Source organism: Rana temporaria, chromosome 3 (assembly GCF_905171775.1).
Source record: "Rana temporaria chromosome 3, aRanTem1.1, whole genome shotgun sequence".
Classification (NCBI taxonomy): domain Eukaryota; kingdom Metazoa; phylum Chordata; class Amphibia; order Anura; family Ranidae; genus Rana; species Rana temporaria.
The window spans coordinates 231,915,885-231,942,382 of NC_053491.1; the positions used below are offsets into that span (position 1 = coordinate 231,915,885).

The 26,498-nt window shown below is 42.5% G+C and overlaps 1 protein-coding gene across 6 annotated transcripts in view; it reads left to right on the forward strand.

The window, feature by feature from the left end:
* DBN1 (drebrin 1) overlaps positions 1-26,498 on the forward strand; it is a 118,928-nt gene that overhangs the window by 15,503 nt on the left and 76,927 nt on the right. Inside the window, exon 1 of one of the 6 annotated variants that reach the window (XM_040344442.1) lies at positions 26,317-26,345. The exons of the other annotated variants lie outside the window; for them this stretch is intronic. Coding sequence (XP_040200376.1) covers positions 26,332-26,345 — 14 coding nt within the window. The 5' untranslated portion in view covers positions 26,317-26,331. Of the gene's footprint in view, positions 1-26,316; positions 26,346-26,498 lie in introns of those variants that run through there. 6 annotated transcript variants of the gene reach the window in all.

Consider the following 26,498-nt stretch of genomic DNA (forward strand, 5'->3'; position numbering starts at 1 on the left):
TTTTTTTGGGCTAGTGCTATATTTAACTACTCATCATTTTATATGAGAATATTTTTATACACTACCAGAGGGTGCAGCAGAACATTTTGAAATTTAAAAAGGCTGGGCCTTTAAATATTGTAATTTGACAAAATCCTGTCATTTTGAACAGTTTGCTATGTTATGCTACCAGGCAGTGTGCGGTGATGTCATCAGGCATAGGTGGTCTCTCGCATCACAGCTTGATAATGGAAAGCTACCCATTATGATGTGCAATGAGAGGCTGAATTGCTGACACACCACTTGTGTAACTATGTAACCATGCATGAGATCAAGAGAGCAGTTAATGCTGATATGGTACAGTCCTTTAGTTAGATCACACTTTGATTGGAATCATTTGGATCATGTGACCATTTTATTAGTGTAATATTGTCTTGTAAAATCTATGCAAGTTACAAATTAAATTTGATTGGCCACAACATTTTAAACCTTTAGATATGGGGACCCTGAGGTCGGGAGGGAGAGTCTGATGGGGACACTCGTCTATATAAAACGGGGGACCCTGATGTAAAGGGGGACACTGATGGGGATTTTTTTCTGGCTTGGGAATATTTGTAAAGTATACAATGTGGCCCTCGTACTGAAAACTTTGGAGACTTCTGCTTTAAAGGCATGAGATAACAGGTATAGTGAGGTGTTTGTTACTGTAGACATTAGGATTTTGGAGTTGTGGATATGTTGCCTTTAAACTCTGCAGTGATACTATTTAGCTGAATAATTCACAAGATTTAAATAATAAGATGAATGTTGATGATTATGACTCCCTAGAAACCCAGAGGAGTCCCCGCCATCTGCAGTTCCCTTGTGATCCTAGGAGCTCCATTATATTAAGATGGGAAGAATTCGTTTCACAACCACCCACAACGGGCAGTGCAGGTTCTTTGCAAGGGGGGAAAGAAGTCCATGTTACTACTGATAGAATCTGGGGATTTGCTGACATACTTGACAACCCTTTATGGTGACATACATTTCCTGCCTGTATCAGAACATGTACACATTTTTCCGGAAATCCAGAGGAATTCTTTTGTTGGTAGAGTTCTTTTAGCCTATTGATTCCCCTGCTATGTTAGAGCTACTGAAGGGAATACGCTATTCACATGGAAAAGGTAGTCCGTATCAACTACAGGCCTCTGGGTTAAATGTCACACTTGCATGAATAAAGTTGAAATAGGTAGAGGTCTAACACAGTTGCATCCCTTACCAATCCTGAGGACCAACAATGACACAGCCATGGTGGAGGTGACATTGGCTTTTCCCCAACACCAGCTGACAGACGCCAAGTATTTTAATGGCAACTGTGGTGGAATAAGGAGCAGCAGGGGATTGCTGGAGAGATCAGTATAAAGTGGCAGACTTCTTGGCTTGGGAACTTATTATTATTTTTATTATTAATTAATTTAAAAATGAACAGAGTCCTCAATCCACACTCGGTGGATGGTGAAATCCTTCCCGCTGTTTTATTGTATTTTTGTCAGGACTCTCCACTATCAAAATAGACTGATAGTCTGCATTGAACCTCATTTTTCTCGGCCCGTCGTAGTGTTGTATGTCACTGCGTTCATGACGGTCGGAATTTGGTGTGACCGTGTGTATGCAAGCCAAGCTTAAGTGAAATTCCGTCTGAAAAACCATTCGATTTCACCCCCCCCTCCCCCAACGGAAGATCTGTTCGTGTGTACGCGGCATTGGGGTTCGTTTAAACTAACATTTGGAAGGCGGTAAAACCACACAGCTCGTGCTTTTACTGGCCCTCAGCCACTCCCCCCTTTAGCAGCAGAGGCCAGGGGTGTACACGTGCCCCAGCCACAATGTTTTACTTTGCAGCAGGAATTGTACCCCCTGTCATGTTGAAGTGAATGGGGCTGGGCTGCAGCTGTGTGCAAGACTTATGTTTGCAGCACAGTGCGCCTTTTAGGGGGATAAAACGGGCAGTGAGGATGTGACCTATTGCCTCCTCACATCCTGTGAAAAGTGATCTAAGCGTGAATCGCTTTTCAGAGCAGCATTCCGTGTAAATGAACCCTTTGTCTCTTTATCTCTTTCCATTAGTGCATCATGGGTGGCAGTGCACAGGCTTCATGCAGGCTATTCCTACCTTGTTGTGGACCTTCAGTTATGGGGAGTGGACAATAAGTGAGCAATGTCACCTGACTTGTGCTCCCATGAAGTACTACGAGTCCCTCTGCTGCAGTGGAAGATGGGACTTTTTTAATTCACAAATTCAAATAATGACAAGATGCTGCATGAAGAACCTGCAGAAGCTCACCATACGAGGTTCAGTCTGACTTTACGATACAAGGTTTAATTTGATTTTACAATCTCTGTACATAAAATTTTGTATTTAGATTTTTAGAGATGGATTGCAACGGGTATGGTGAGCGTTCTGAATAACTGATCAATATTCCATTGACTAGGTGCGTGTTTCTAAAGGCTTGTACACATGATCAGAATTTGGAAAAATACCGCAATCGTACAATCTGATGGTTAGTACACAGTTTTCGAGAGCCAATCATGGCACTCATCCGATATTATTTGAAGGGAACATTTTTCTTGTACGATACCAGATCGTACGATTTTCATTTAATCAGTACAGTCTTCGTCCGAAAACGCAATACAAATGCATTATATGTCATTACTTCTGAATGAGTCGTAACCTCTTCATTTTCCATATAGAATCTAGCATGCAAAAAAGAAAACGGCGAACGGTCATTCGTCTGATAATCTCATTGTGTGTACGAGGCTTAAATGTACAATATATGCAATGCTGGGTTGATTTTGATATTTTAATACTTCTTTAAACATGTACACATCAGACCAATTTTTTGTCATTATTCAAACTCCTGAAGAGAAACGTGATTGCAAGGCTGAAATGCACTGATCGTGTTCCATGCTTCTTTTGATATCTCCTAACATCTGTTTAGCTATTGACTTCAGGCTGTGGGGTAGTTTTTAGTTGAAAGAGCAGGAGGATGTACATTTCCTTTTACAGTCCGTTGTCCTTTTACACCATCTGTTAACTTAAAATCAATTGATGGGTCCCCTCTACATCCTTGAAGAAAACAAAGCAACTCCCAAAGGGTGCATTGTAGAGGACTAGGCCAAATAGGGAATACGAAAAAAAAGAAAAGGGAACTGCCTTTTTGTTTTTGCTTTTCAGAGCCTGAATCCTGACTGCTCAGAGGCCCGAGTGTTTTTTTTTTTTTTTTACTGGTGCAAGTGATGTATGTTTGATAGATAATGTATTCTTTACATACAATATTGACAGTTAAAGCGGAACTCCACCCAAAAGGAGATGCTCCACTTGTTCGCACCCACCACTGCCACATTTTGCACTTTTGGGGGGGAGTGGGGACCTAGATTTGACAGGTCCCCGCTCCCACTTTCTGGTAAAATCGCTGCATGGCGATCTGCTTCATGTCTGGCCCCTTCTGAGACCTGTGTTTGTCCCAGGGACAAAAGGGACCATTCAGAAAGTGCAACCTAACTTGTGCATGCGCATGCTGGCTTCCCATACTTGCAATGCTGGCGCCTGTACCCGAAGCCGATGGACGAATCGGCTTGGGGTGCTGACATCACAGGATCCCTGGACCTGTAAGTGTCCTTTTTATTTATCCCTGGTTCACATTGCTGCTACTTTGAAATCACGCTACTTCTCTTGAAGTAGCGAGATTTCAAAGTAGAAAGGTCAGCGCGATTTCAGGTGCTACTTGATAGACATCTGTGTGGCTTCATTCACAGATATCTATGGAAGTTGCACCTGGCAAAAGTGTTGCAGGAACTACTTTTTGCAAATCGGTGCGGCGCCACAAAATCGGTGTCGCACCGATTGGAACAGTGCCATTGCTTCCAATAGGCTGCAACTTGTCATGCGATTTGATCTCTCAAATCACATGACAAATCGCTCCAATGTGAACCTAGGCTTAAGGCACTTTTACACTGGGGCGGGTGTCACCCCCTAAAGCAGCGCTTTTCTGTCGATAGCGGTGCGTTTTTTCCCCCCGCTTGCGGCCGAAAAAGGGTTAAAAGCGCGCGTGTGTGTGTTTTAAAAATGTAAATGTCAGCAGCTACAAATGAACGACAAAAAACGACACCAGCTACTTTTTAGGTGGACTTGAGATTTCTGTCCCCATAGACTACAATGGAAAATGCCTGAATAGTGAGAAATTTTGCATGTGTGTGTTTGTGTGATTTTTTTTTTTTTTTAATCTCTATCTAGCCAGACTGGTATGCTGACCCTATGGCTTCAGTTACATAACAAATTTATGTCGCCACCACAAAGGGCTCCTTTTTTCTGCTCTGTGATTTGACCCCAAAGATGGACTAGAAGCCTATTCACACTATATTGCACTGCATTAACACACATGTTTAGCGCAAGTTGCGTTAGGGCAGCCCATTTCTTTAAATGGTCTGCATAACACAAGTGCACCATAAAAGGTAAATCTTGCCTTTCCTACATCACAACACAATGCATGTTATTGCATTACCAAGCATTGTTCTGCAATGCATCTTGGAATGCAGGAATCATCATGACTTTTTCCAAACCATACTGAATTTACTTCGACATTAGTAGGTGTAAATTCAAGAAGCAGTACAATTTATACAATGCATGCTACTTCATATATACTATGAAGGTGACTGTAGAAGCATGTATTGAATGTAGAAGATTGTATTGCCTGTTTGTATTAATTTGCGCTTCAGATTAAAATATACTTGTCTGAGGAAGAATGAATGGAAAATGTTTTTTTGATTTTGACTGTGTTCACACTGGTGCACTGTGCAAGATCGCATGTGATTCTCACAGCACTGCGATATGCGAACTGAAATGGGGGTGTCATTAACATTGTATTGACACTCCCAGCAGTGCACATATGGCAATGTGAATTGCCTTGCAAGTCAGGTGAGATGCAGGAACCCACAGTGGATTTGCAGTGTTTCCGCATTGCACCGTAGAAGCTCATGCAGTAAGGCAATGGCTGGAATAATATGCAGTAATTCAATATAAGCAATTGGGACCCATCTCATTGACCTGTAATGAGCACATGTGTGCTGAGGCTGGGTTCACACTGGTCCGACAAACGCTCCGACATTGGGAGCTCATGCCGCATAACTTGTGAAAAATCAATGTTTCCCTATGAGAGCCGTCTTAACTGGTCCGACACAAGTCAGTCCGACTTTGAAAATGCTCCCTGTACTACTTTGGTCCGACTTTGATCCTACTTCAGGCCATTGAATATCATCGAAGTAGGATCCTTGTCTTTACCATCCGACTTTTGACATCCAACATGTGATTACAGCAGCAGTAAAAGGAATTTATCTCACTCTGGGATTGTTTTGATTGGTCAAAGAACAAGTCGGACTATCACAAAGTCGGAGGATGAATGTAGGACCGATGTCGCAGAGCAAAGTAAGATGAAAGTCCTGCTATTGTCGTGTAGTATTGTGTGAACCCAGCCTCAAAGCTGAACTCGGGAAAGGGCTAAATTAACAAATGAAATGCATATAAAAGGAAGCTCTTTTTTTTTGGATAAGTAAAGCTGGCCATAGTTGTGTGCTGGATTTTTTTTCCCTTCTTGTTACATTGCTCCAGATTGGATCTATGTATGAGCCATACCTGGCTGATCTCCGTAAAAGCTGGAAATCACTGTAGTAGTCACTGCTACTACAGTGATCGCTGCTAGCTTCCAGGTTTGTGCTGAGCAGCTGCATAGTGAACACAGGAGGTCAATCGCTTGGCACCGGCGCTCTCCAGAGAACACTTTGCATTTTTTCAATGAGCGCAAAGCAGGTAATTTATTAAAACTAGAGCAGACTCTATGCACAGCTGCTCCAGAATCTATCGGCTTCAACTTGTTCAGTTTAGCTTTGAAAATAAAAGCTAGCATCTGATTGGTTGCCGTGCCCAACTACTCCAGTTCTATAAATGCCCCACAAAGTGGTTGGACGAGGTAGAGATTGTGACATCACTTCCCGGCCTGTTCACCTTGTCCAAGAGAAAGCTTTGCACTCATTGAAACAAATGTAGAGTCTACTCTGAAAAGGTGCCCATGCGGAGTGATCGACCTCCTGTGAGTACGGCATGGAACCTGAATGCTAGTAGCGATCACTGTAATAATGAATGATGTCTAGTACAGTGGTTTCCAGATTCTACGGGGATCAGCCAGGCATGGAACATACATGGTTACATTGATCTACCTTGGATCAATGTAAGTATGCAAAATCCTCCGTCCTAAACTTCAACTTTAGCCTAGGTTCACACATATGTGTGCGTTTCTTGCATGGCACCCCAAATGCATTGCATACGCAGTGCGGTTTGCCTGCACCGGATTGCAAGGTTCAGAACAAATGGGCTCAAGTCGCACTGCACTGAATCGCACCAACACTCTGCAGCCATTGGCCTTGTCCTTTTTCGGTCATACTCCTTCGACCTAATGGCTGGCTTCTGTCTGACCGGCTGCCATACACAGGCCAAATGTTGGACAGTTTCTTTTGAACTGACTGATGCCGGCCTGTGTGTACTAGGCTTCAGGGCAAAATGTGCCCCCTTGTGACAATGCACAGACTAGGCACTTGGGCACAGTGCACTGAAGTCTGAGTAAGTGGTTACTGTGGGGTTTTGTGTGCCATATCTAGAATCAATTGAGTTTTCCTTTGCCCTTCGGTGGTAATAAGGTGAAGGTGTGCTCAGTTCAATTAACCAATGTCCTAGCAAAAATCCATTCCCCCCCCCCCCCCCTCATGCAGGTTCTCATTTAAGATCTTTCACTTTGCCAAGTAAATAGCCCCTACTTCTTTATTAAAGCAGCCCTAATGCGTGTAGAATATGGAAGATTTGAAACACTGAAAATCTGTTCAATAAGCGTTCTTAATTTTACAGTACCATTGTGTTTTTAAGCTCATGCACACAGCCAGAATGCTGCTGCTAGGGGTGCCTGTGTGTGTGTGTGTGTGTGTGTGTGTTTTTTTTTTTATGTCCATGAGCACGGCTACATGTGTTAGTTTAGTCATGCACATGCCAGCATTTATGTATATATTTGTGCAGTGTTTAGAAGCATAAATAGAAAATGCCTTAAAGCTGCGTTTTGGAGAATTGAGCATAGTTTGTGCTCATGCCCGTATATGACCCCTTTTTTTTTTTAAAGTAGACACCCCAAGAGGATACATACCGTTTTTTTTTAAATGAAGAAACATGCTAGTATTGAAGTGGTTAAAATCTGGAGTTTGGTACAGTAGATACAATACTTTATTAATGTAAAGGTTATCCACAGAGGGAGGTGGTGGTGAAAGTGTTAATGTACTTTTCACATACAGTGGGAGGATGTTGATGAGGGGGTTGGTGTGCAGAATAAAGGAGGTGAGGGATTAAAATACAAGTCTAATAAGGAATAGGATGGAGACAAGTAGTATAGGATACAAGGGATCAAACCCCCTCTATCCTTAAATTGTTGCTACTATTTTGGAACTAACGAATGGTCTTTTATTCATAAGCGCCTCTTTCCTTCATTGCAAGAGAAAGGAAAGGACTCGGATGTAAACACTACAGTTTTTACATTGGTTATTGTTGTGGTCGGTCGGTCAGTCACAGTGATCACAAGGTGGTACAGAGCTGCTCGGTTTGGCTCTGTATACTTTGTAGATGGTCACAGAAATGCCACTTCTGTTTATTTTGAGCTCTGGCTAAAATTGATGTGGGGTATAATTCTAAGTTGTCATCTGCTGGTGAAAATATTAGCCATGTCAAGTCCTGTTGGCTTTTTCCTGAAAGACCTTCAGGTATTAATGGATCACACATTGATAATTTGGGGGTCTTTAGGGAATGAGGCTTTTGCACAGATCAGATGATAGCTGGAGTTTCCTATTGACATGCTAATGCTCTCTTTAATTGACTTTTGGACATCTGCTAATCTTCAAACATATGCCATCACCTCCCCAATCCGGGCTGTATACACCTGTAGCTAGCCTTTTCTTCCTGTAAAGATGTGTTTTTTATCGCTTATTTTGCAGACATTATTTATGCTGTGTCGTACAAGTGATTGTTTTTTTCTCATTATTTCTTTGTCTGCTGCAAAAACTGATGTAGAAGAAATTCTCTCCTTATTTTCCTGCCAGTTTCATCTCCCCAGCCACTCATTATATGACTTGTATACAAACCCCAAGGTTGTTCTATGCAGCAACTGTTGAGCAATTTTGCAGATTATCTGGAGGAGTGGGGGAACAGTAAATAGAATTCTCAGTTATTAAGTCTATACATTAAATGCAACCTGTTTTACAACCCCCTGCAGTCCTATAACCTAAACCAATGAAAGCTTTGTGATACTTGCCAATCTGTACCTCCTAGGCTTCCTCTGGCTGATGCCACCCAGGCACAACTGCTGCAGAGCATTGTAAAAAGTTCTGTCAACGGGGGACATTAAAGTGGATGTAAACCCACTCTCATCCTTTCTAAACTACTGCCATAGTGCTGATCTATAAGGGTATACATGCCTCCTGCATGTATCCTTACCTGTCAAATGTCTCCCCTCTGTCTGTTATAAGAACTGAAAAACTGCAGATTCTATGGGTGGGTCTGTTGTCTGGAGCTCTGTGGGTGGACTCCCCGCCCTCCTCTCCACTTGTCAACATGCATTTGTTCCTATGTATTCCTTACTCTAAATTTTGCTATGATCACTAATATATCCAGTTAAAATCCTGTCTCCAGGCTAGTGCATGAGATATGTACATAACCTGTCACTGACAGCAAGGGGGCGGAACGGAATAAGGTTTTTCTCTGTAAGTCTGTTTTATTTCACTGAACAATAAAAGAGGATTGCTCAGAGCTGGATCACCTCTGTGTGGCAAGACTGGGCACAGATGATAGGAAATCTTATACTGTACATTGTGATGGAAAAAAAAAATCGGGTTTACATCCACTTTAAGATGGAACCAGAGAGTCAATGTGTATTCTGTTCAGGCTTGTCCCCCCCAGCAGTAGTATTTGGGTACTTGCAGATGGATGCAATCTACAGATGCTAATAGACCGTTATGCAGCTTTTACTAACAGTTTTGGTTGAAGGACATAGCTTGGGTTTCTCAAAGGCTTTGGTCTGTATTAACCTGTAGCTCAGCAAATTGCATAAATATATACCATTATGTTTGTGCTAACATTTGCAAAATGTGCATACTGTGCCATTTTAGGGTAAGAACCACTTATGTTGCTGTGTATGTTTTGTAAATGTTTTAAAATAATCTTTATTATATTAAGGCACACTCCACTAAAAAATTTAAAATCCAAGTGCTGCAGTGCATACAGAAAACTCACCTTAGGGTTGTGTGGGCAAAGTGGCATGTGAGGTTCCACCACGGAGGTCTCTGTGCTGTTTGATTTGGATACTAGGCACTTGGTGCTGGGGGCACAGAGAATACGTCTCTACATTAAAGCTACACTGTGGAGTGGCCATACTGGCTTCCTGTGCTGGTGTCATCAGAGCTGAGCTTGCATGGCCCTGGTTAAAAATCATCCAGCACTGCTGAGATCCAGTGTCAGAAGAACTTCATTTGGATGTAGTGCACCACAACCACTCTTGATGATCCCATTTGCTTGGCTGTTTTTTGTACAGCAGAGGTATTATCGATCATACCCACTGTAAACTCTTTTCCATCTATCACCAAGGTTGCTAACTTTCAGTAAATTTACAAATGGTTTGTAAAATCCGAAGTTTTTGCATCTCTTCGTGAATGTCCATTACGGACATGCAGACTGCCCATCGCATACGGAAGGCTTGATACACTGTATGCGATACAATGTTTCTAACTGCCACAAGTTGGAGTCATGCTTGTCATGGAATTTTATGATTGATTGGTGATGCACCTATAATGAAGAGAAGAAATTATAGATGATCTGCTTTTAGGAAGAAGACCAATACATACTATGTGTATAAGGGGCTCTCTGAAATTTTAGGCATGGAGAACTCGGCTTAAAGCCAAACTTTTAGCTGTAGCAACTTGATAATCATTTATTTTTTATTTTTATAGCAAGGAACATACATTCTATATTAATTATGCTATCAAAATGAGTGTGGGCTGTAAGTTGCCTCCAGCGTTCCAAGTAGGCCGCTAGGTCAATATAGTGTGGCTTCTATGTAAAGGGAGGATCCAGGGTTTGTTGATTGGGGCTGTTCAGTGTTTGACAGGCTGCTGTTCTACTACTCCCCCTGTCTTCTAGACCAGTGGTCATCAACCTTGTCCTGCAGGGCCCACTAACAGGCCAGGGTTGCAAGATAACTGAAATACATCACAGATGATATAATTTGCTCCTCAGTGATTGCAGTATTCTAGACTGCATCTCCCCAAGGTAATAAATAACACCTGGCCTGTTAGTGGGCCCTGCAGGACAGGGTTGATGACCACTGTTCTAGACTCTCTAGAGGCTTCTAGAAGTATAGTGGGAGCAGGACAGACAGTCTGAATATTTATGGCACTCAAACCAATCCCTGGAACGGTGTGCTCCAGAATGTGGAGGGAGAGCTTGTAAATATTTGCAGACCTTGCAGCCAGTGTGCAGAGTGCTTGGGTCAAGTCCTTCAGGAGGAGACCCCCTGGGGCAGAGAGAGATGGAGGAAACTGGGAGGGGGGAGTCTTTGAGGATGTTGAGGTTTCAGATAGGCATAGCTGGGGGGGGACTACCAAAGAGGACTTTGCTCCGAGACTGACCAGAAGGGAGTTGGTGAGGGAAAGCTCAACCATTCTGGGACCGAGTGAGTAATTTATCTTGCTATACCGAAGAGAAGTGACTGTGTGATGGTTTGTTCTCCCAAGCACATGGAGTGCAGCCAGAGGTTGTGCAATACAAGCTGCATTTTTGTATAGAGCAGCCAGAATTCTAGCAGTTTTGAAGTGTATTTCTACAGTTCTGGCATATCCCATGCGCCCATCTCGATCCCTATCCAAGTTACTATTCCAATAAAAAAACAGACTGTTCTTTGAGCCAAAGGCAGATTGCTGAAGGTGCTGTGTACCTGGCTGTGAGTGGGGGGAAATAGGCCCAATTTACCAGCAGCTCCTGCGGGGGTAGCACTGAATTTACATGCAACCTTTTTTCCATTACCTAACTGCTAGGGGCTTGTATGACAAGTCTGTAATTGAGCAACCTGCTAATGTGACAGTTGGGAGATTCACTTATTTCCTTTGCTGAACAGTTGGAAGATCCTGTAAAATATTTTCCTAGTGTATATACATTAATATTGGAGATTGATTGCCAAGTGCGTCATATACCGTGCATAGAAGTGAAGGTTACTATATATACACTCCTTAAGGTTGATCAGACACAGAACACAGAGGTGAAATGTTCAAAAGAAGCTGTGTGTTGTACAGCTGTCAAAGGGAATGCATGGCTGCTGATGAAGAAGGTACTGTTTACTTCATGCACATGGCTGTATAGCATGCAGAGCCTGTAACCTCTGCCAACAGCCGTCCATTGGGATGCACTGGAAGATGTGGTTATAAGCAGTTGTGCAAATTGCCCACACATTGCATGGACATACAGTGTGCTCCAAACGCTGATGGCGTGCGTTTGGAGCATACATCCGTGCAGGTGCTTTATGCAGCCTGTTTTTGGAAGGTACTGTAAGCTTTGCAGCCTGTTGATAGTAATGCACTGTTTTTTTGTTTTTGTTTTTTTTCACACATACTTTTGCAGGAATTCACTGAGTGGAATGGATATTATTGGTTGGATGAAATTGTCTGGGAGCAGATAGTTATGGATGATGTAATATGTTCTTGCTTCACTAGACAACATTCTCCCCCACCCCCGGGAAACTCCTGGAGCTCTTTCAACAGTCACCAATAAAAACAAGTTTACATGGTTGGTTGTAAATGTAACTTGTGTTTTATGTATGGTGTTATAAAGTGTCTAAGGAAAACTCGAATATAAGCCGACCCGAATATAAGCCACAAAAAAACTGGGAAAACGTATTGACTCGAGAATAAGCCTAGGGTGTCCGTCTGCATGCCTCACTGTGCCCATGACTAGACTGACATTTAACATGGGAGTCTATGGAAGGGGTGCCCGAAATCGGTGCTCCCCGGCCGTAGGTCCCCCGGACAACAAACTTTGCACACTTGTAGAGGAAGAGTGGGACTACATGTGTGCCAGGGGACCTACGGCTGGCCGGTTCCGGGTCCCCAAAGTCCGGGAGATCAGGAGCAAAAAGGTGACTCGAGTATAAGCCGAGGGGGGCATTTTCAGCACACAAAAAATGTGCTGAAAAACTTGGCTTATACTCAAGTATATATGGTAATCAATTTAAGAAATAGATGGTTGTTGCACCCAATGCTGATCACCACAGTGATATCACCCATGGTATAAGATAAGGTTGGCTCCTTACCAGATAGTGTGGACCATATCAAATGTCAACACATTTTAAAATATAACCAGGTTGTCTTCCTGTCACTCCACATCCCCTTGCTGGGAACTCTTCCAAATCAAGAAAACATCATCTCATAGTGCTATATGTTTAAAAAATCTGCATCTTTTATAATAGAAGTGCACTTTCATATTTTCCACATTAAAGTGGAGGTTCACTCAAAAACTCAATTTTTAACATTCGATTGAGGCTCATTTTGGGAAGCAGAATCGGGTGTTTTTTTTTTTTTTTAAATCAAAGTACTTACCGTTTTAGAGAGAGATGTTCTCCGCCGCTTCCGGGTATGGGCTGCGGGACTAGGCGTTCCTATTTGATTAACAGGCTTCCGACGGTCCCATCAGGGCTGTGGAGTCGGAGTCGGGGGAAATTTTGGGTACCTGGAGTCGGCAAACAATGCACCGACTCCTACTCCTACTAAATTTTAGATTGGAATAAAAAAAAAAAAAGCAAGTTTAAATGTCCCAATTCACAAATTAATGACTTCTCTACTGTAAGAATAAAGACCAATGCATGCAGTGCCTCACGTAACCGCAAAACGAACACGTTAGGTGACCGTGAAGAAGCATGCTTTTCATGTGCTTCACTATATGGCACGCAACGCACAATTAGGAGCTGCAATACTTATACTTTCCATAGTGTTGTGTTCTGCTTTTACAGGGAACGCATGTTAGAGAACCAGTAAGTGTCCAAATAAAAAAATTCCAACAGGAGTTTTATAAAGCACTAAAAGAAGTTGAAAAGTATGATCGCTCATCAAAACTTACTGTTGAAGAAGCCATCCTTGTTTATCCAGAGATCGTTAGTGATGTGGCCAGAATAGTTACTGCAACGCCACCCACCCAAGTCAGTGTCGAAAGATTATTTTCAGCCCTAAAAATAATAAAGTCTGACTTAAGAGCCTCTATGAAAGAGCATCTGGCAGAGGCAATTCTCTTCCTTAGAACTCTACATTGAATTGATTTGCATTTGCTAAGCCTATAACTACATTTCAAGATTAATATAAACCATTTCTAGGTTTTACAGATTTTGTTTTTGGTTCATTATTGATGAGCTTTGTTTTTGTTCTAAAACAACCAAATAATGTGGTTTGTATTTTTGAACTGGTAAAGATCCTGTTCCTGATGTTTATGCCTGCTGCTACTATCCAGCCACTTGATTGTTTTCATTGTGTTTTGTCTTTTGCTTAAACTGTGCAATACAGTAGACTGTTGGCTTCCCAGCCAGTAGTCCTGTGGTAGGTTGCGTTTCTTTCCCTCAAGGAATGTATAAAATACATTTGCATATTAATACAGAGGAGTCGGAGTCGGGGAGTCGGAGTCGGAAGTACATAAAACTGAGGAGTCTGAGTCGGAACATTTATCTACCGACTCCACAGCCCTGGGTCCCATATAGCGCGCCACGATTTTCCGAAAGTAGCCGAACGTCGGTGCACAGGCGCCGTATAGAGCCGCACCGATGTTCGTCTTCTTTCGGCTACTCGTGACGCGATGTATGTGACCGTCGGAAGCCTGTCAATCAAATAGGAACGCCCAGTCCCGAAGACCATACCCGGAAGCGGCGGAGAAGATCTATCTCTAAAACGTACTGCTTCGATTTAAAAAAAAAAAAAACACCCGATTCTGCTTCCCAAAATAAGCCTCAATCTAATGTTAAAACATTTTTTTCGGGTGAACTCCCGCTTTAAGATGCACAGTGTGGTTTCCCAAGCAGGCAATCTCCTTCCAAATGCACGTTTCGTCAAAGAATGACATCTTCGGGGGAATAGGCCATAGTATTTATTTCTTGGATTCACTTGCACTTTGATCTAGGACTATACTGGGACTTGTTCTTTGTTTATAGGAGTTGAATATTGATTTTATTATGTTGGTAAAAAAAAATTATGAAATTTTAATTTGCATTTTGTTATGATTTGCAATTTTTATCATTTCTATTAGTTTTATGCACATTAAATACTGTATATTTTCTATCACGTTGCATTCATTTAGTGCCACACTACTTGATTTAATAAAAAATTCAGTGTATGGTCCGCTTTTTGGTTCTGTTTATCATTTATAGAAGCAAGATCCTCATAATTTGAAAACCTCAGTTTACTTGATTAACATTTTCGCTGGCAAACTTTCGTACATGTGCCTTTCTTTTTTTTTTTTTTTGTGGCTGTGGACTTTTTAGGGAAGCCCCATTCAGCGTCATCACTCAGTCCAATAAGAGTATCTTGGTGACCAATTAAAGTGGTAAAAGGAGCATGGCAGTTGGATGGCCTTAGTCTTAAAATAAGAGACGTCAGGCCACTAATAACAAGATGCTGGTTTCAAAGAGGAGTGTTTGTTAGCTGATGGGCATATCTTGTGCGGGACACTATTCATTGAAAAGAGGAAGCAATGTGAACCAGTCTGACTAAACTATAGTGCAGTGATGAACACGGCTTTGCAAGCTTGCAGACGGGAATGAGAACAGAGTGGGCAAAGTGATGGCTTTTTCAATGTGCTGAGGCTCCTTCCATGCTCAGATTTCAGGTCAACAGTCTGAGGGCTTGGCTAGTGACTTGGCATTATAGTAGTGATTAGGGTTGTCCCGATACCACTTTTTTAGGACTGAGTACGAGTACCGATACTTTTTTTCAAGTAGTCGCCGATGCCGAATACCGATACTTTTTTTTAAATGTGTCCCCAAATGCAGCCATGTCCCCCCACAAATGCAGCCATGTCCCCCCATATCCAGCAATGTCTCCCCATATCCAGCAATGTCCCCCGTATGCAGCAATGTCCCCCACATCCAGCAATGTCCCCCGTATGCAGCAATGTCCCCCGTATGCAGCAATGTCCCCCACATCCAGCAATGTCCCCCGTATCCAGCAATGTCCCCCACATCCAGCAATGTCCCCCACATCCAGCAATGTCCCCCACATCCAGCAATGTCCCCCGTATGCAGCAATGTCCCCCGTATGCAGTAATGTCCGCCGTATGCAGTAATGTCCGCCGTATCCAGTAATGTCCCCCACATCAATGTCCCCCACATCCAGCAATGTCCCCCACATCCAGTAATGTCCCCCACATCCAGCAATGTCCCCCACATCCAGCAATGTCCCCCGTATGCAGCAATGTCCCCCACATCCAGCAATGTCCCCCACATCCAGCAATGTCCCCCGTATCCAGCAATGTCCCCCGTATGCAGCAATGTCCCCCGTATGCAGCAATGTCCCCCGTATGCAGTAATGTCCCCCACATCCAGCAAGGTCTCCCCATATGCAGCCATGTCCTGTCCCCCTTACCTTCATCGCGCCGCATTCCCGCTGCCGCCGACTGCTTAATATGGGCGGGGAACATTACAGCTTTGAACAGCTGTAATGATTGGCGCCGCGCTGCGTATAGACACTCCCCCTTGCTCGGGATTGGACAGTTCACCCGAGCAAGGGGGAGTGTCTATACGCGGCGGGCGGGAAAGACTACAGCTGTTCAAATGAATGCTGTAATGTTCCCCGTCCGTATTAACCAAGCGGGGAATGCGGCGGGATGCGTTCTAGCGACGGGATGCGGCGGCGGGGGGGGGTGAAGTATTCTATTTTGGTATCGGGGGTATTTGCGGGAGTACGAGTACTCCCGCAAATACTCGGAATCGGTCCCGATACCGATACTAGTATCGGTATCGGGACAACCCTAGTAGTGATCATGCTGCCTGGTGGGTTGGCTGGATTATAGGATTGGCTGAACTGAATTGGAAATCTTTTGGCAGGTAAGAACGCACTAGTCCAGTATGTGCTTTAGGTTTGTATTTTGTTTGTCTGAAGTTCAGATTTAAATATCATGATAACAAAAAATACCGTACGTAGGTCACAGAGAAGCAGAAACACCTGACTGTATAAGTACAACAAATAGTAAATGCTTTGCCTAATATTTGTTAATAAATAACTTATTATGCTGCTTTAGCTTTGGAAAACACAATTGGTGCTGTAATGGCTAACATCAGCTGGTACAGCAGAGGACTTGCAGAGGTTACTATGTTAACTCCTTGTATATTCACAAAGACTTTAGCAGTTATGGTCAATGGAAATAAGGCAAAAAAAAAAAAAGCTGCCAAATTGCTATCTACTCCACCACTTTGGTTTTGAAATATGAATTTTAAACCTATTAAATGTGTCTTTAATATATAGTACTATTGGGTCCATTCAGATATGTACATTTGCTTAGGATAGTTGTGGGTAGGGCTTACTGCATCCAAGTGGTGCCCCTGAGAGAATGCTGACTAGTGCCCCAAAAGGCAGGCTGCCGAACAACGCTAGGCTGATGTTTAACGCAGCATTTCCAAATTAAAGTAGAAATTCGCCCTAAAACTAAAATCTGTAACTCTACAGGCATCCACAACCTAAGATGAACCTATTTAGCACTGCAAAGAAGAAATCGCTATATTTTTTTTTTTTTTTTTTTTTTTTTTAAAGCCGATCCGGTCATCGGCGGCAGAAGCACTGTGCGGGAGATAGCCGACAATGGCTGTGAAATGCCAGGGAATCTATAGTTACTATGTGGCTTCTGTTGTCGGCTACCTCCTCGGCATACGCCTACACAGAGAAGCCGCTGCTGACAGCTCAGCATGGGACCAGACCGGAGCAGCTTCAGAAATGGTATGTATATCGATTTTGTTCTTTACAGGGCTAGATAGGTTGTTCTTAGATTGTGGATTTACAAATTTTAGCTTTAGGGTGGACTTCTACTTTAAAAAGTGATGCTCCAATAAAAAAAAAAAAAAAGTGATGCTCGGCCACAAGTATACATTATTTAACTCCTTGTAATCCATAGGCCAACGTCTGCACTATTTTTATTATTTTTTCAAATATCGGATCATTGAACTCCAGATAACAGTTCTTTTAATACTGTTCTTGTTCAAATATTTTATTAAGGAAAAGAACATGCATAGAATAGACACAGGATGATTATTCCCATAACTGGGGGGGAGGAGAAGCAGAAGCAAACGGGTCTTCCCATTGAAAGGCTGTGCTGGGGGGAGGGGTGGCGGAGGGTGTCGGGGACAAGTCTGATCATTGGAGGAGAGCGGCCTAAGTTCCCAGCACAGCTAGAGAACTGTCCATGGTGTTTTCTCCTGTATAGGCTTGATTCACACTAATGCGTTTTTAGATGCATTTTGCAGAAATGCAGGGAGTTTTTTTTTTAACATGGGTTTCTATGGAACACAATTACATCAATGCAATTTTTGTGCCTCTGCGTTTTTGGAAAGGATCGGGGGACTTTTTTTTTTTTCTGCGAAACTCAGCCTTTTGGATGTAATAGACTTCAATGGATCCACATCCAAAATGCAAGTACTTGTGTATATAAAGCTGTTAATAAGGAGTGGGTCAAGAAGCCAGGTTTACAAATGCTTTAAGGGGGACAAATGGACAGTCCACACAAGATGTCTTCAATATACACTGCTCAAAATAAAGGAACACTTTGAAAACGCATAAGATCTCAATGTGGAAAAATACCATGCTGGATATCTATACTGCTATGGACTGTATAATGTGTTAAGTACAAAAGGATGCCGCATCGCTTGATAAAAATTTTCAACCTATAGAGGGCTGGTAATTTGATTTTTGGACACCCCCGAAAATCAAAGTGGGAAAAAATTATGCAGCAGGCTAGTCCATTTTGCTGAAATTTTAATGCAGCAACTCAAAATGGTCCTCGGTAGTTTGTATGGCCCCCAAGTGCTTGTATGCATGCCTGACAACATCAGGGCATGCTCCTAATGGGACAACGGATGGTGTCCTGGGGTATTTCCTCTCAGATCTGGACAAGGGCATCATTGAGCTTCTTAACAGACTGAGGTGCAACCTGGTGGCATCGGATGGACCAAAACCTAATGTCCCAGAGGTGTTCTATTGGATTTAGATCAGACGAGCGCAATTCTCCACTTCTCCAGACCCTTTCACGTCTGTCGCATGCTCTGGGCGAACCTGCGCTCATCTGTGAAAAACACAAGCTTATATTCAATGGCAAATGCCGGCCGGAAGAGAAAGTAGCTGCTTGGAACGCCGATGCGTTCCAGCTGCCATCGACTGGAAGACATTAGAGCCAAGGAAGAAAACAGACAAACAGAAAAACGCACAAACTGCTGCCATGGAATATGTAATATAAAAGTATACATCACCACACACGGCATGGACACCGATCTGCAGTTCAATCCTGCTTTCACAATCAAACCGGACCAGGTAGGCTGATCACACCATACTTGGGGCAGATAGCCCAGCTCTTAGCGGGTGGCCCTATCTGTCCGTTGTGCCGCTTGCCTACCAGTGGCCAGGCTTCAGCTCTTCCAGAGCCTCTTCCATTTGTCCACTCCATACCCTGCTAATGGCTAAGGCTTTTCGTAGTATCGCGAACCTGTCTTCCCAGTGGTCGCCGTTGGCCGGTCTTGATCGCGGAGAGGAAAAACTTCAGGTAGTCTAATAACCTCCCTTCCTTCCCCTAGTGCTTTCTTTTGTCTAAACAAAAACGCCTGAAGCTGTAAAACCCTTGTAATATGCTCCTAGATTGCTTTAAAATGATTGTAAAAAGCTGCAAAAACAGCAGTAAATCGCTACGCTCAGGTGTGATTGTAGACTTGGCCTGGGTTGACACTTGTGCAATGCAGGAACCAGCGTAATTCCAGTGCAGGTTCCTGCATCTATTTTTCACGCTGCCCTCTGCGAAACCGATATAAAGTTATTGATGCCCCCCAAATCGTATATCGCAGTGCAAACAGTACACTAATTGGATTGCATGGGTGTGATTCCAGTGCGGACCCAAAAAGGGGGTCCTGTACCATTTTGGTACAAATGCAAAGCAAATTTAGCCATACAAACTGTATGTCTGAAGTTGCATTGCACAGACCTCGCATGTGATCTACACAGCAATGCGGTGCAATGTCTGTGTTCGCAGCGGTGTGAGCCCAGCCTTTTGCTTATGTCACAGCATAGGCAAATCTTGAATCGGACCTCCTAACCCAATGTAAACAGAAGCCTAGGTTTTTCTGCTTGAGATTTGTTGTTCTCAGAGGTAGATGAGCCCTGGAAAAGCTATTGAAGTGTAGAGACCCATCTATTCAGGGTTTCCTAGTGAAAGCCATGTTAATTAGCAACTCTTTGTTCTTTCTATTGCTGCTTTTGTCTGTACAGTGAATGTGTTTAATTTGTCAGGCTTTAACATACGGAGTAATCAGCGCTTTCCAATAAAGAATATCATAATTATCTAGAAGTGTCTCAGATGTGAACTGGCCACAAGGGCTTTTTTTGTTCGCTTTTTTTTTCTTTATTTTATTTTTTTTCTTTTATGTCACTTTTTATTGAGTTTTTTTTGGACAGGTTAAAAGGAACCAAAAATCCTTTCGCTAAGCTAATGTGAGGCACAGCATAGCCTTTCTGAACCAATTATCTGTATATCTTGCATCTATCACAAAAAGTGGGATTCCTGATGCCAATAAGACTACCGATGTGGTATATTTTGGGAAGCTCTGCTATTCTTTGCATTGAAATTTTATAAAATATACAGTCGGCATGGTGAAGATATTTTCTGCAGGGAAACATCCTCTCGGATTAATTTTTTATTTTTTTTTATTCTTTTATTAAGTGTGTATGTTTTGGCCCCGACATCTCATTTTGATAAATCGCACCTTTGCAATACGAGTATTGTCTTTAAAATATAAGACCTGTTGGTATCTCTCCATTAGGATGGCTCAGATGTTAAGAACGTATCTTGCTCATTCTTTGGATGTGATAATTGCATGGGTGTCTAATGAGAGGGGGCAGCATGTGCCACTGTACTGATTCATCACACAGAGCCCTTAATGCTTGCCCACGGATCGCATTTTATGTTGCTCTCCATAGCTTGTAATAATGACGTCCACAGGTTTTATTTAGCTGTAGGTACAGTTAAGAAATGTTATTCATTTTCTGAGGTCGTATTGTAATTTTCGCTTTTATGCCATCCATGAAGAATGTATAGGGAGAGCTGAGTAAGCCTCCCACCTTTCCTTTGGCAGTGTTTTGATGCTGACAGTCTGTCCGATTTATCAAGGTTTGTGCCAAGCGCACTGGTGATAATAGGATTGCTGGCAGTGCAGAATTTCTCTGTAGAGCGCCAATGTGGGCTGTCACAGCCAGGATCACATGCAAGGTAAAGGAATGAAATGGTGGCAGCAATTTTTTCCTTGTATAAAGCAACAATATAACCCACCTCCATAGAATAATTATTCCCTATATTAACACTTTGTCTATAAAGCACTCAAGCAGATTCTTTGTGACAAATATAGCCCAGCTCTTTTTATTTTTCTACTGTATAGATGCTTGCCCTCGTCATCAGAAAATAACTCGCAAAATGGAATGTTTAACATTTTCTTTTGTATAATATATGTGTAGCTTTCTTTAGTTTTATCCAGTAGCCCACTTTTACCAGTCCTATGAGGGCTTGAATTCCTTGTGCTGGTTGGTTCCAGGTACTGTATTTTATTTTATTTTGATCCTGATATGTTTATTTTATATCAGGAAAACCGTTTTTTTTTGTTTTTTTATTTAATTTTTTTTGTGTGATTTTTAGATCTTCCATCTCGCCACACCTTATCTACCTAATGGCACAGATAAAAATGTATTATGCAGGTAAAAGGCAGCTCCATTGATGCAGTTGGAGAGTTTCCTGCTCTGCTCCAGCATTAGCAAAGTGGTGAGCCATATGATATATATGATAGGTGGGAGTGTGCACAGACACATTTTAGGAAAGTTTAGGTACTGGACTACATTTCAAATGCATTCCCATTGCGAGGAATGTAAAGTAAAGGGTTTATAGTTTGAAATTTTGTAATTGTTTTAAACATGTTGCCATTCACAAGTGCAGGGGATCAGATCTACAAATGGTGCAGCTAGCTGCTTTCTTGAAGCCACAAACTGATGGGACCAAAATTGCTTTAAACAAACCTGACGAAATTACTGTTTTTTTTCTGGTCCTGTATTGAAGGTGTTTAGTTCATAGCCCAGTTCAAATGATCGCATTCAGGTGATCGATCAAACTCATGGGGGGTAGATTGTTTTCAGGCAACCACTTTGTTCAATTCCCAGTCATTTTGAAAGTGGTTAAAGTTACCTAAGGCTGGCTATACATGGTGCAAATTTGCACTGTTCCCCCATAAACACAAGACAGTGTTGAGAGGGGGATTCAGCAATTGTCTTCTCCCGGTGGGAGAGCTGGAGAAGCCATCCCCGCTGGGGGAGGACAGTGATAATTGCAAGAGAATCCGGCAGGCTGGTTGTACCCATGTTGATCGATCCATTGACTTGGTACATTAAGCCTGCCCATTTAAAAGTTCAAATCTCTCAAACCGTATATGGCCGGCCTAAGGGCACATTTACATCAGTGGCTGCAACTTACTGCGTTCGTTGCTCCATGCACCGAAATTCATGTTTGCTAAACAATGTGGAAGTGTAAAGCTGCCCATACACGATTTGTTTTCTTTCACACTGAGACCTAGTGCCTCTCCTCTGACTCCAGTGTGAAAGCCCAAGGGCTTTCACACGGGAGCGGTGCACTGGCAGGGCGCTCAAAGTCCTGCAAGCAGCTTCTTTTCCACGCTTTAGGAGCGGATTATACATCGCTCCTAAAGCGCCCCTGCCTATTGAAGTGAATGGGCGGCACTTTGCCAGCGCTTTTAACACTTTATTTGGCCGCTAGGGTGGTTTTAAAAGCGCCCTGCTAGCAGCCGAAAAGCGCCGCTAAATATAGTGGCGCTTTACTGCCGATGCCTGGCGCTGCTCAGTGTGAAAGTGCCCTACTAGTATTGATGTCCATTTTACTAAAAAGGCGGGACCTTTTTTTAACCCATATTCATTTAGGGGTTAGCATGTGGCCAATGGCTATAACTAATAGAATTTCATTTGATAATCTTTGTTTTTGAAACCTGTTGTTGCATTTTCTAATGGTTAGGCGGGTCAAATTGATGGTCATTTTCAACTGCAGTGACAATGTTATTCGAAGGAGCACGATGGAAATTTTTTCTTGAACACATAAAATTTAATAGTACATGTGATTATTGTACAGGAAATTAGATTGTTATCAAAATCGGATGTTAAAGGCAAATTTAAGTTTTAAAGCAATGTGCTGTTCCTTGGCCCAAACATGTCAAAATAGAACTTGTTCATGCTGGCTATGAAGGAAAGGAAGAATATTATTTTGCATCTCAGTGTTTTGGGCATTTCTGTTGTCTGTACATCAAGTCTCTGTGTGCGTTATCAAATGTATTGGTTGAATTTTTTTGAATTGGCATTTGTTCGGAATGCTACCGATGTTTTGCCAACTTAAGATGCCAGCTCATGTAACACACTCCTGTAAAAATTCATGCCTGTATTGTCTATTTTTTTGGCAGTGTCACATAAATTGGCTCACACAGGTCACAGCTTGTTTCCTTTTGACCCAGTGAGCTATCAGGACATTACAATATCATACAATCCCAGTGCATGATCAGGAAGAAACGCTTCCTCCTGTGTGCAGTATACAGATGTTGTCATACTTTAGAGGTACTTTTGTCAGGCTTAAAGAGGATCTTTACCCTAGGATCAAAATACTGTAGCTGCTGACTTTTAGGCTGGGTGCACACTGCATCACGCGCTGGCTCACAGCAGGGGTCCGGTGCATCCTGGTTCACGGTTTCAGATCCGATTTCAGCCCGAACAAAATGTATGGCTGAAATTGCACGGCACAGGCATCGCATGTGATGTGCACAGGAATGAGGTGTGATTTCTGTGCGAATCACATGCAATGTTTTCCACTCACCAGTGTGAACCTAGGCTTGCGTAGGATTACTTTTACATCCCTGTAAAAGTAACATGTTTAATTTTTAGGCAACCTCGGCTCCAGACTGGGAGTGCTTCATACGGATTTTCTTGGGAGTATTGCCATAACCATAGCTAGAGCAGCACAGGGTCAATGTCTGGGCTGATTATCAAGTAGAACTCCCAGCTTGGAACAAATCCCATGTCTGTTGCATGTCGTCATGTCTAAAGTGTGCTGCTTGCACCACTACCTTTTTATGTGCGGTTGCAGCCACAGGGCAAGGCTGGAAGAGTACTATGAAGGACTGTTCAGAGGTATCCAAATTTGCAGATTCCTGGTTTAAAATGTATGTAAACCCGATTTTAATGAAATTTGAGCTGGGCACGTATATCTGCAGTGTTTTGTTATCTCTCGTCAAAGAGCGAAGTCCCGTAGCGCTCTCCTGAACCGTTCCTCTGTTATCAGCCTGATAACTCCTGACAAATTCAGATAAAAGCGGCCTGAAATTTCTTTCAGGGGAGGTTGCTAAAATAGATTAGCAGGAAGCTGGCCCTGTTACAAAACGCCTCTGAGAGTCTCTGCCTATAATGAGAGGGGGTGTGTGCCTTTCCTCCAATCAGCAATTTTAGCTATCTTGGCCGTATGCCCAGATATCACACTCTGTGTTAAACAGGAAGAGAACATTTCTTAACCGTTTCTGAACATTCTAAACAGTATATACATGTGAAGACAGCAGATATACATGTAAAACCTATGTAGGGAGATTTGGTTCATCTTTGTGTATCATCTGAGGGTGTTCACTTCACTGGGTGTATGGAGGGTTTCCATCCACTTTAAGCACATTCCTGTCTTATAATGTGGTTATCAAAATGGTGTTTCCAAATGGCAGATATAAACTGCTGTACACCATTTGCCCCCTGTACTGTGAGGGCAGGCATAGCAAATTTGAATGCCTTGAATCCTAGCACTGTATTCTATCTTCCCTGCAATCGCATACAGTGCACGAACATTCAGTACTAGCTGCCAGTTCCCAGCTGTGTGTTCACGTCTTGTTGCCAAGTATCCTTTCATTTCCCCTAAAGCATTGCTTCCCCTCTGTCTGCTACCAGATTCTGCTAGCTTGTGTAGTGCAGATTTCCTGCCTCCTCCTTTTTGTGACAGGATTGTATGGATGTAAGCACTTCCCTCAATGATAACTGTGTGACTTGACCTCCAAAGAAAATTCCCAGACAACGTGAATTAGAACTACAAAGACTGGAGATGTTTTTAAGAGAATAAATGAGTGGCATCCTATAGGAGAAGAAAATTATGCACCTCCCTTTAAGATAATACCTATGATGATATACAGACAGATTCTTGTGCTATTGGTATGATTTATTTTTTTACTAAAATATTCAATGTGTATCAATCACATTTTGATAGTAGCAGTTTTCAGTCATTACCACCTAAACAATATATACACTGTGCAAGCTGTTCGGTGGCACATGGCGCTCTCCCGTTGCTGTAATCCCCACCCCTATAGCATATATAGTGGATATGCTCCTGTATGCCCTTTTGGATTTGAGTGGTGTTGAATGCTTCTCCATGTTCTCCCTTTTCTCAACCTCTGTGCTTTGTACAAACCACTTATCTATGGTGAAATGTATCGAAAGCAGAGCTTCAGGGACTTGGTAAAGCACTTTTACCTGATCCTCTGCTCTTTTAAGTTCCTCTAGTCCAGTGGTTCTCGACCTCAGTTCTCAAGTACCCCCAACAGGCTATGTTTTTTTTCTTTGATAAAATGGCTGTCCAAAATACCAAGCCATTGACTCTGATGCCTCGTACACACGACCGTGATTCCTGACGGGAAAAAATCAGTCGGAAATCCCGGGGAGAAAACCAAGAACCTACTCGGTAACTTTTCCCCGATACACACGAGGGGTTTTCCTGTTGGGAAAACTCAGATGAGAGCTTTGGTCGGGAATCCCAACCGTGTGTATGCTCCATCAAATTTTTTCCCATAGGAAAACAGCCGGGGAAAAAAGAGAGCATGTTCTATTTTTCTGCGTTTTTTGGGCAGTTTTCCCGTTTGAAAAACTGCAAGGAGCATACACAAGGCTGGGATTCCCAGCCAAAAGCTTTCCTTGCAGTTTTCCCATCGGGAAACCCGGCCGTGTGTACGAGGCTTGATTTAAAGCAAATGTGCAAGATAAAGGAAAACCTGCAAACATGGCCTGTTGTGGGGGTAGTTGAGGACTGAAGTTGAGAACTATTGCTCTAATCTATACTCATAGGCCGGTCCCTGCAGCCCCTTTTCTCCTAAGCTTTGGTAGTCTAATGCCCCGTACACACCATCACTTTATGTGATGAAAAAAAACGCCATTTTCTGTGAAGTAAAAAATGACGTTTTTGAAACTTCAATTTTCAAAGACGAAGTTGCCTACACACCATCGTTTTTCTCACAATGTTCTAGCAAAGCGAGGTTGCGTTCCACCACGTTTTTCCATTGAAGCTTGCTTCATAAGTAGCTTCTGGGCATGCGCGGGTGAAAAAACTTCGTTTTAAACGACGTTTTTTACTACACACGGTCAATTTCTGTGAAGTAAAAGTTGACGTTTTGAAAAACGACACATAAAATTGAAGCATGCTTCAATTTTTTTTCGACGTTTTTTAGAAGACATACAACGACGTTTTCCCCCACACACGGTCAATTAAAGTGACGTTTTTAAAAACGTCATTTTTTTTCATCACATAAAGTGATGGTGTGTACGGGGCATAAGGTTCTCTGATGTCGAGTCCAATGCAGGGACCACAGCATTCAACGTGATAAGGCTGAGAAACAGTTGAACTCCAGGTTTGGGTAAGTAATAGTGCTTTTCCTTTGCCAAGACAGAAACAAGCATTCAACCCTTGCACTGCAATCAAGGGTTTTTAGCTTTCCTGGGGTTGGAAATCTATCATGAGGATAAAAATATTCTTAAAATGCAATTTTCTTTTTTAATTTACATGAGTATTCTTTGATTTGCTTAAATGTATACATTTGTCCCATCTCTGCAGATTCCTGCACTTCAGGGGTCTTGATTGATGTGTGGAAATTCACACAGTGCAGAAATCCAAGCAGACAGGTCTGCATGCCAATATTCAGGTGAATTTAAAGTTGGTGTTTGTTACCCCAACACTTTCTCTTCCTGATATGTGCCTGCTGTACCATGTTCTTGTATGAGAGAGTCTCCTGTTCTTTGTATTTATTCCTTTTATGTAAAATCCCTGGTGTTCCTGCCAGTCCCTTTTTTTTCTT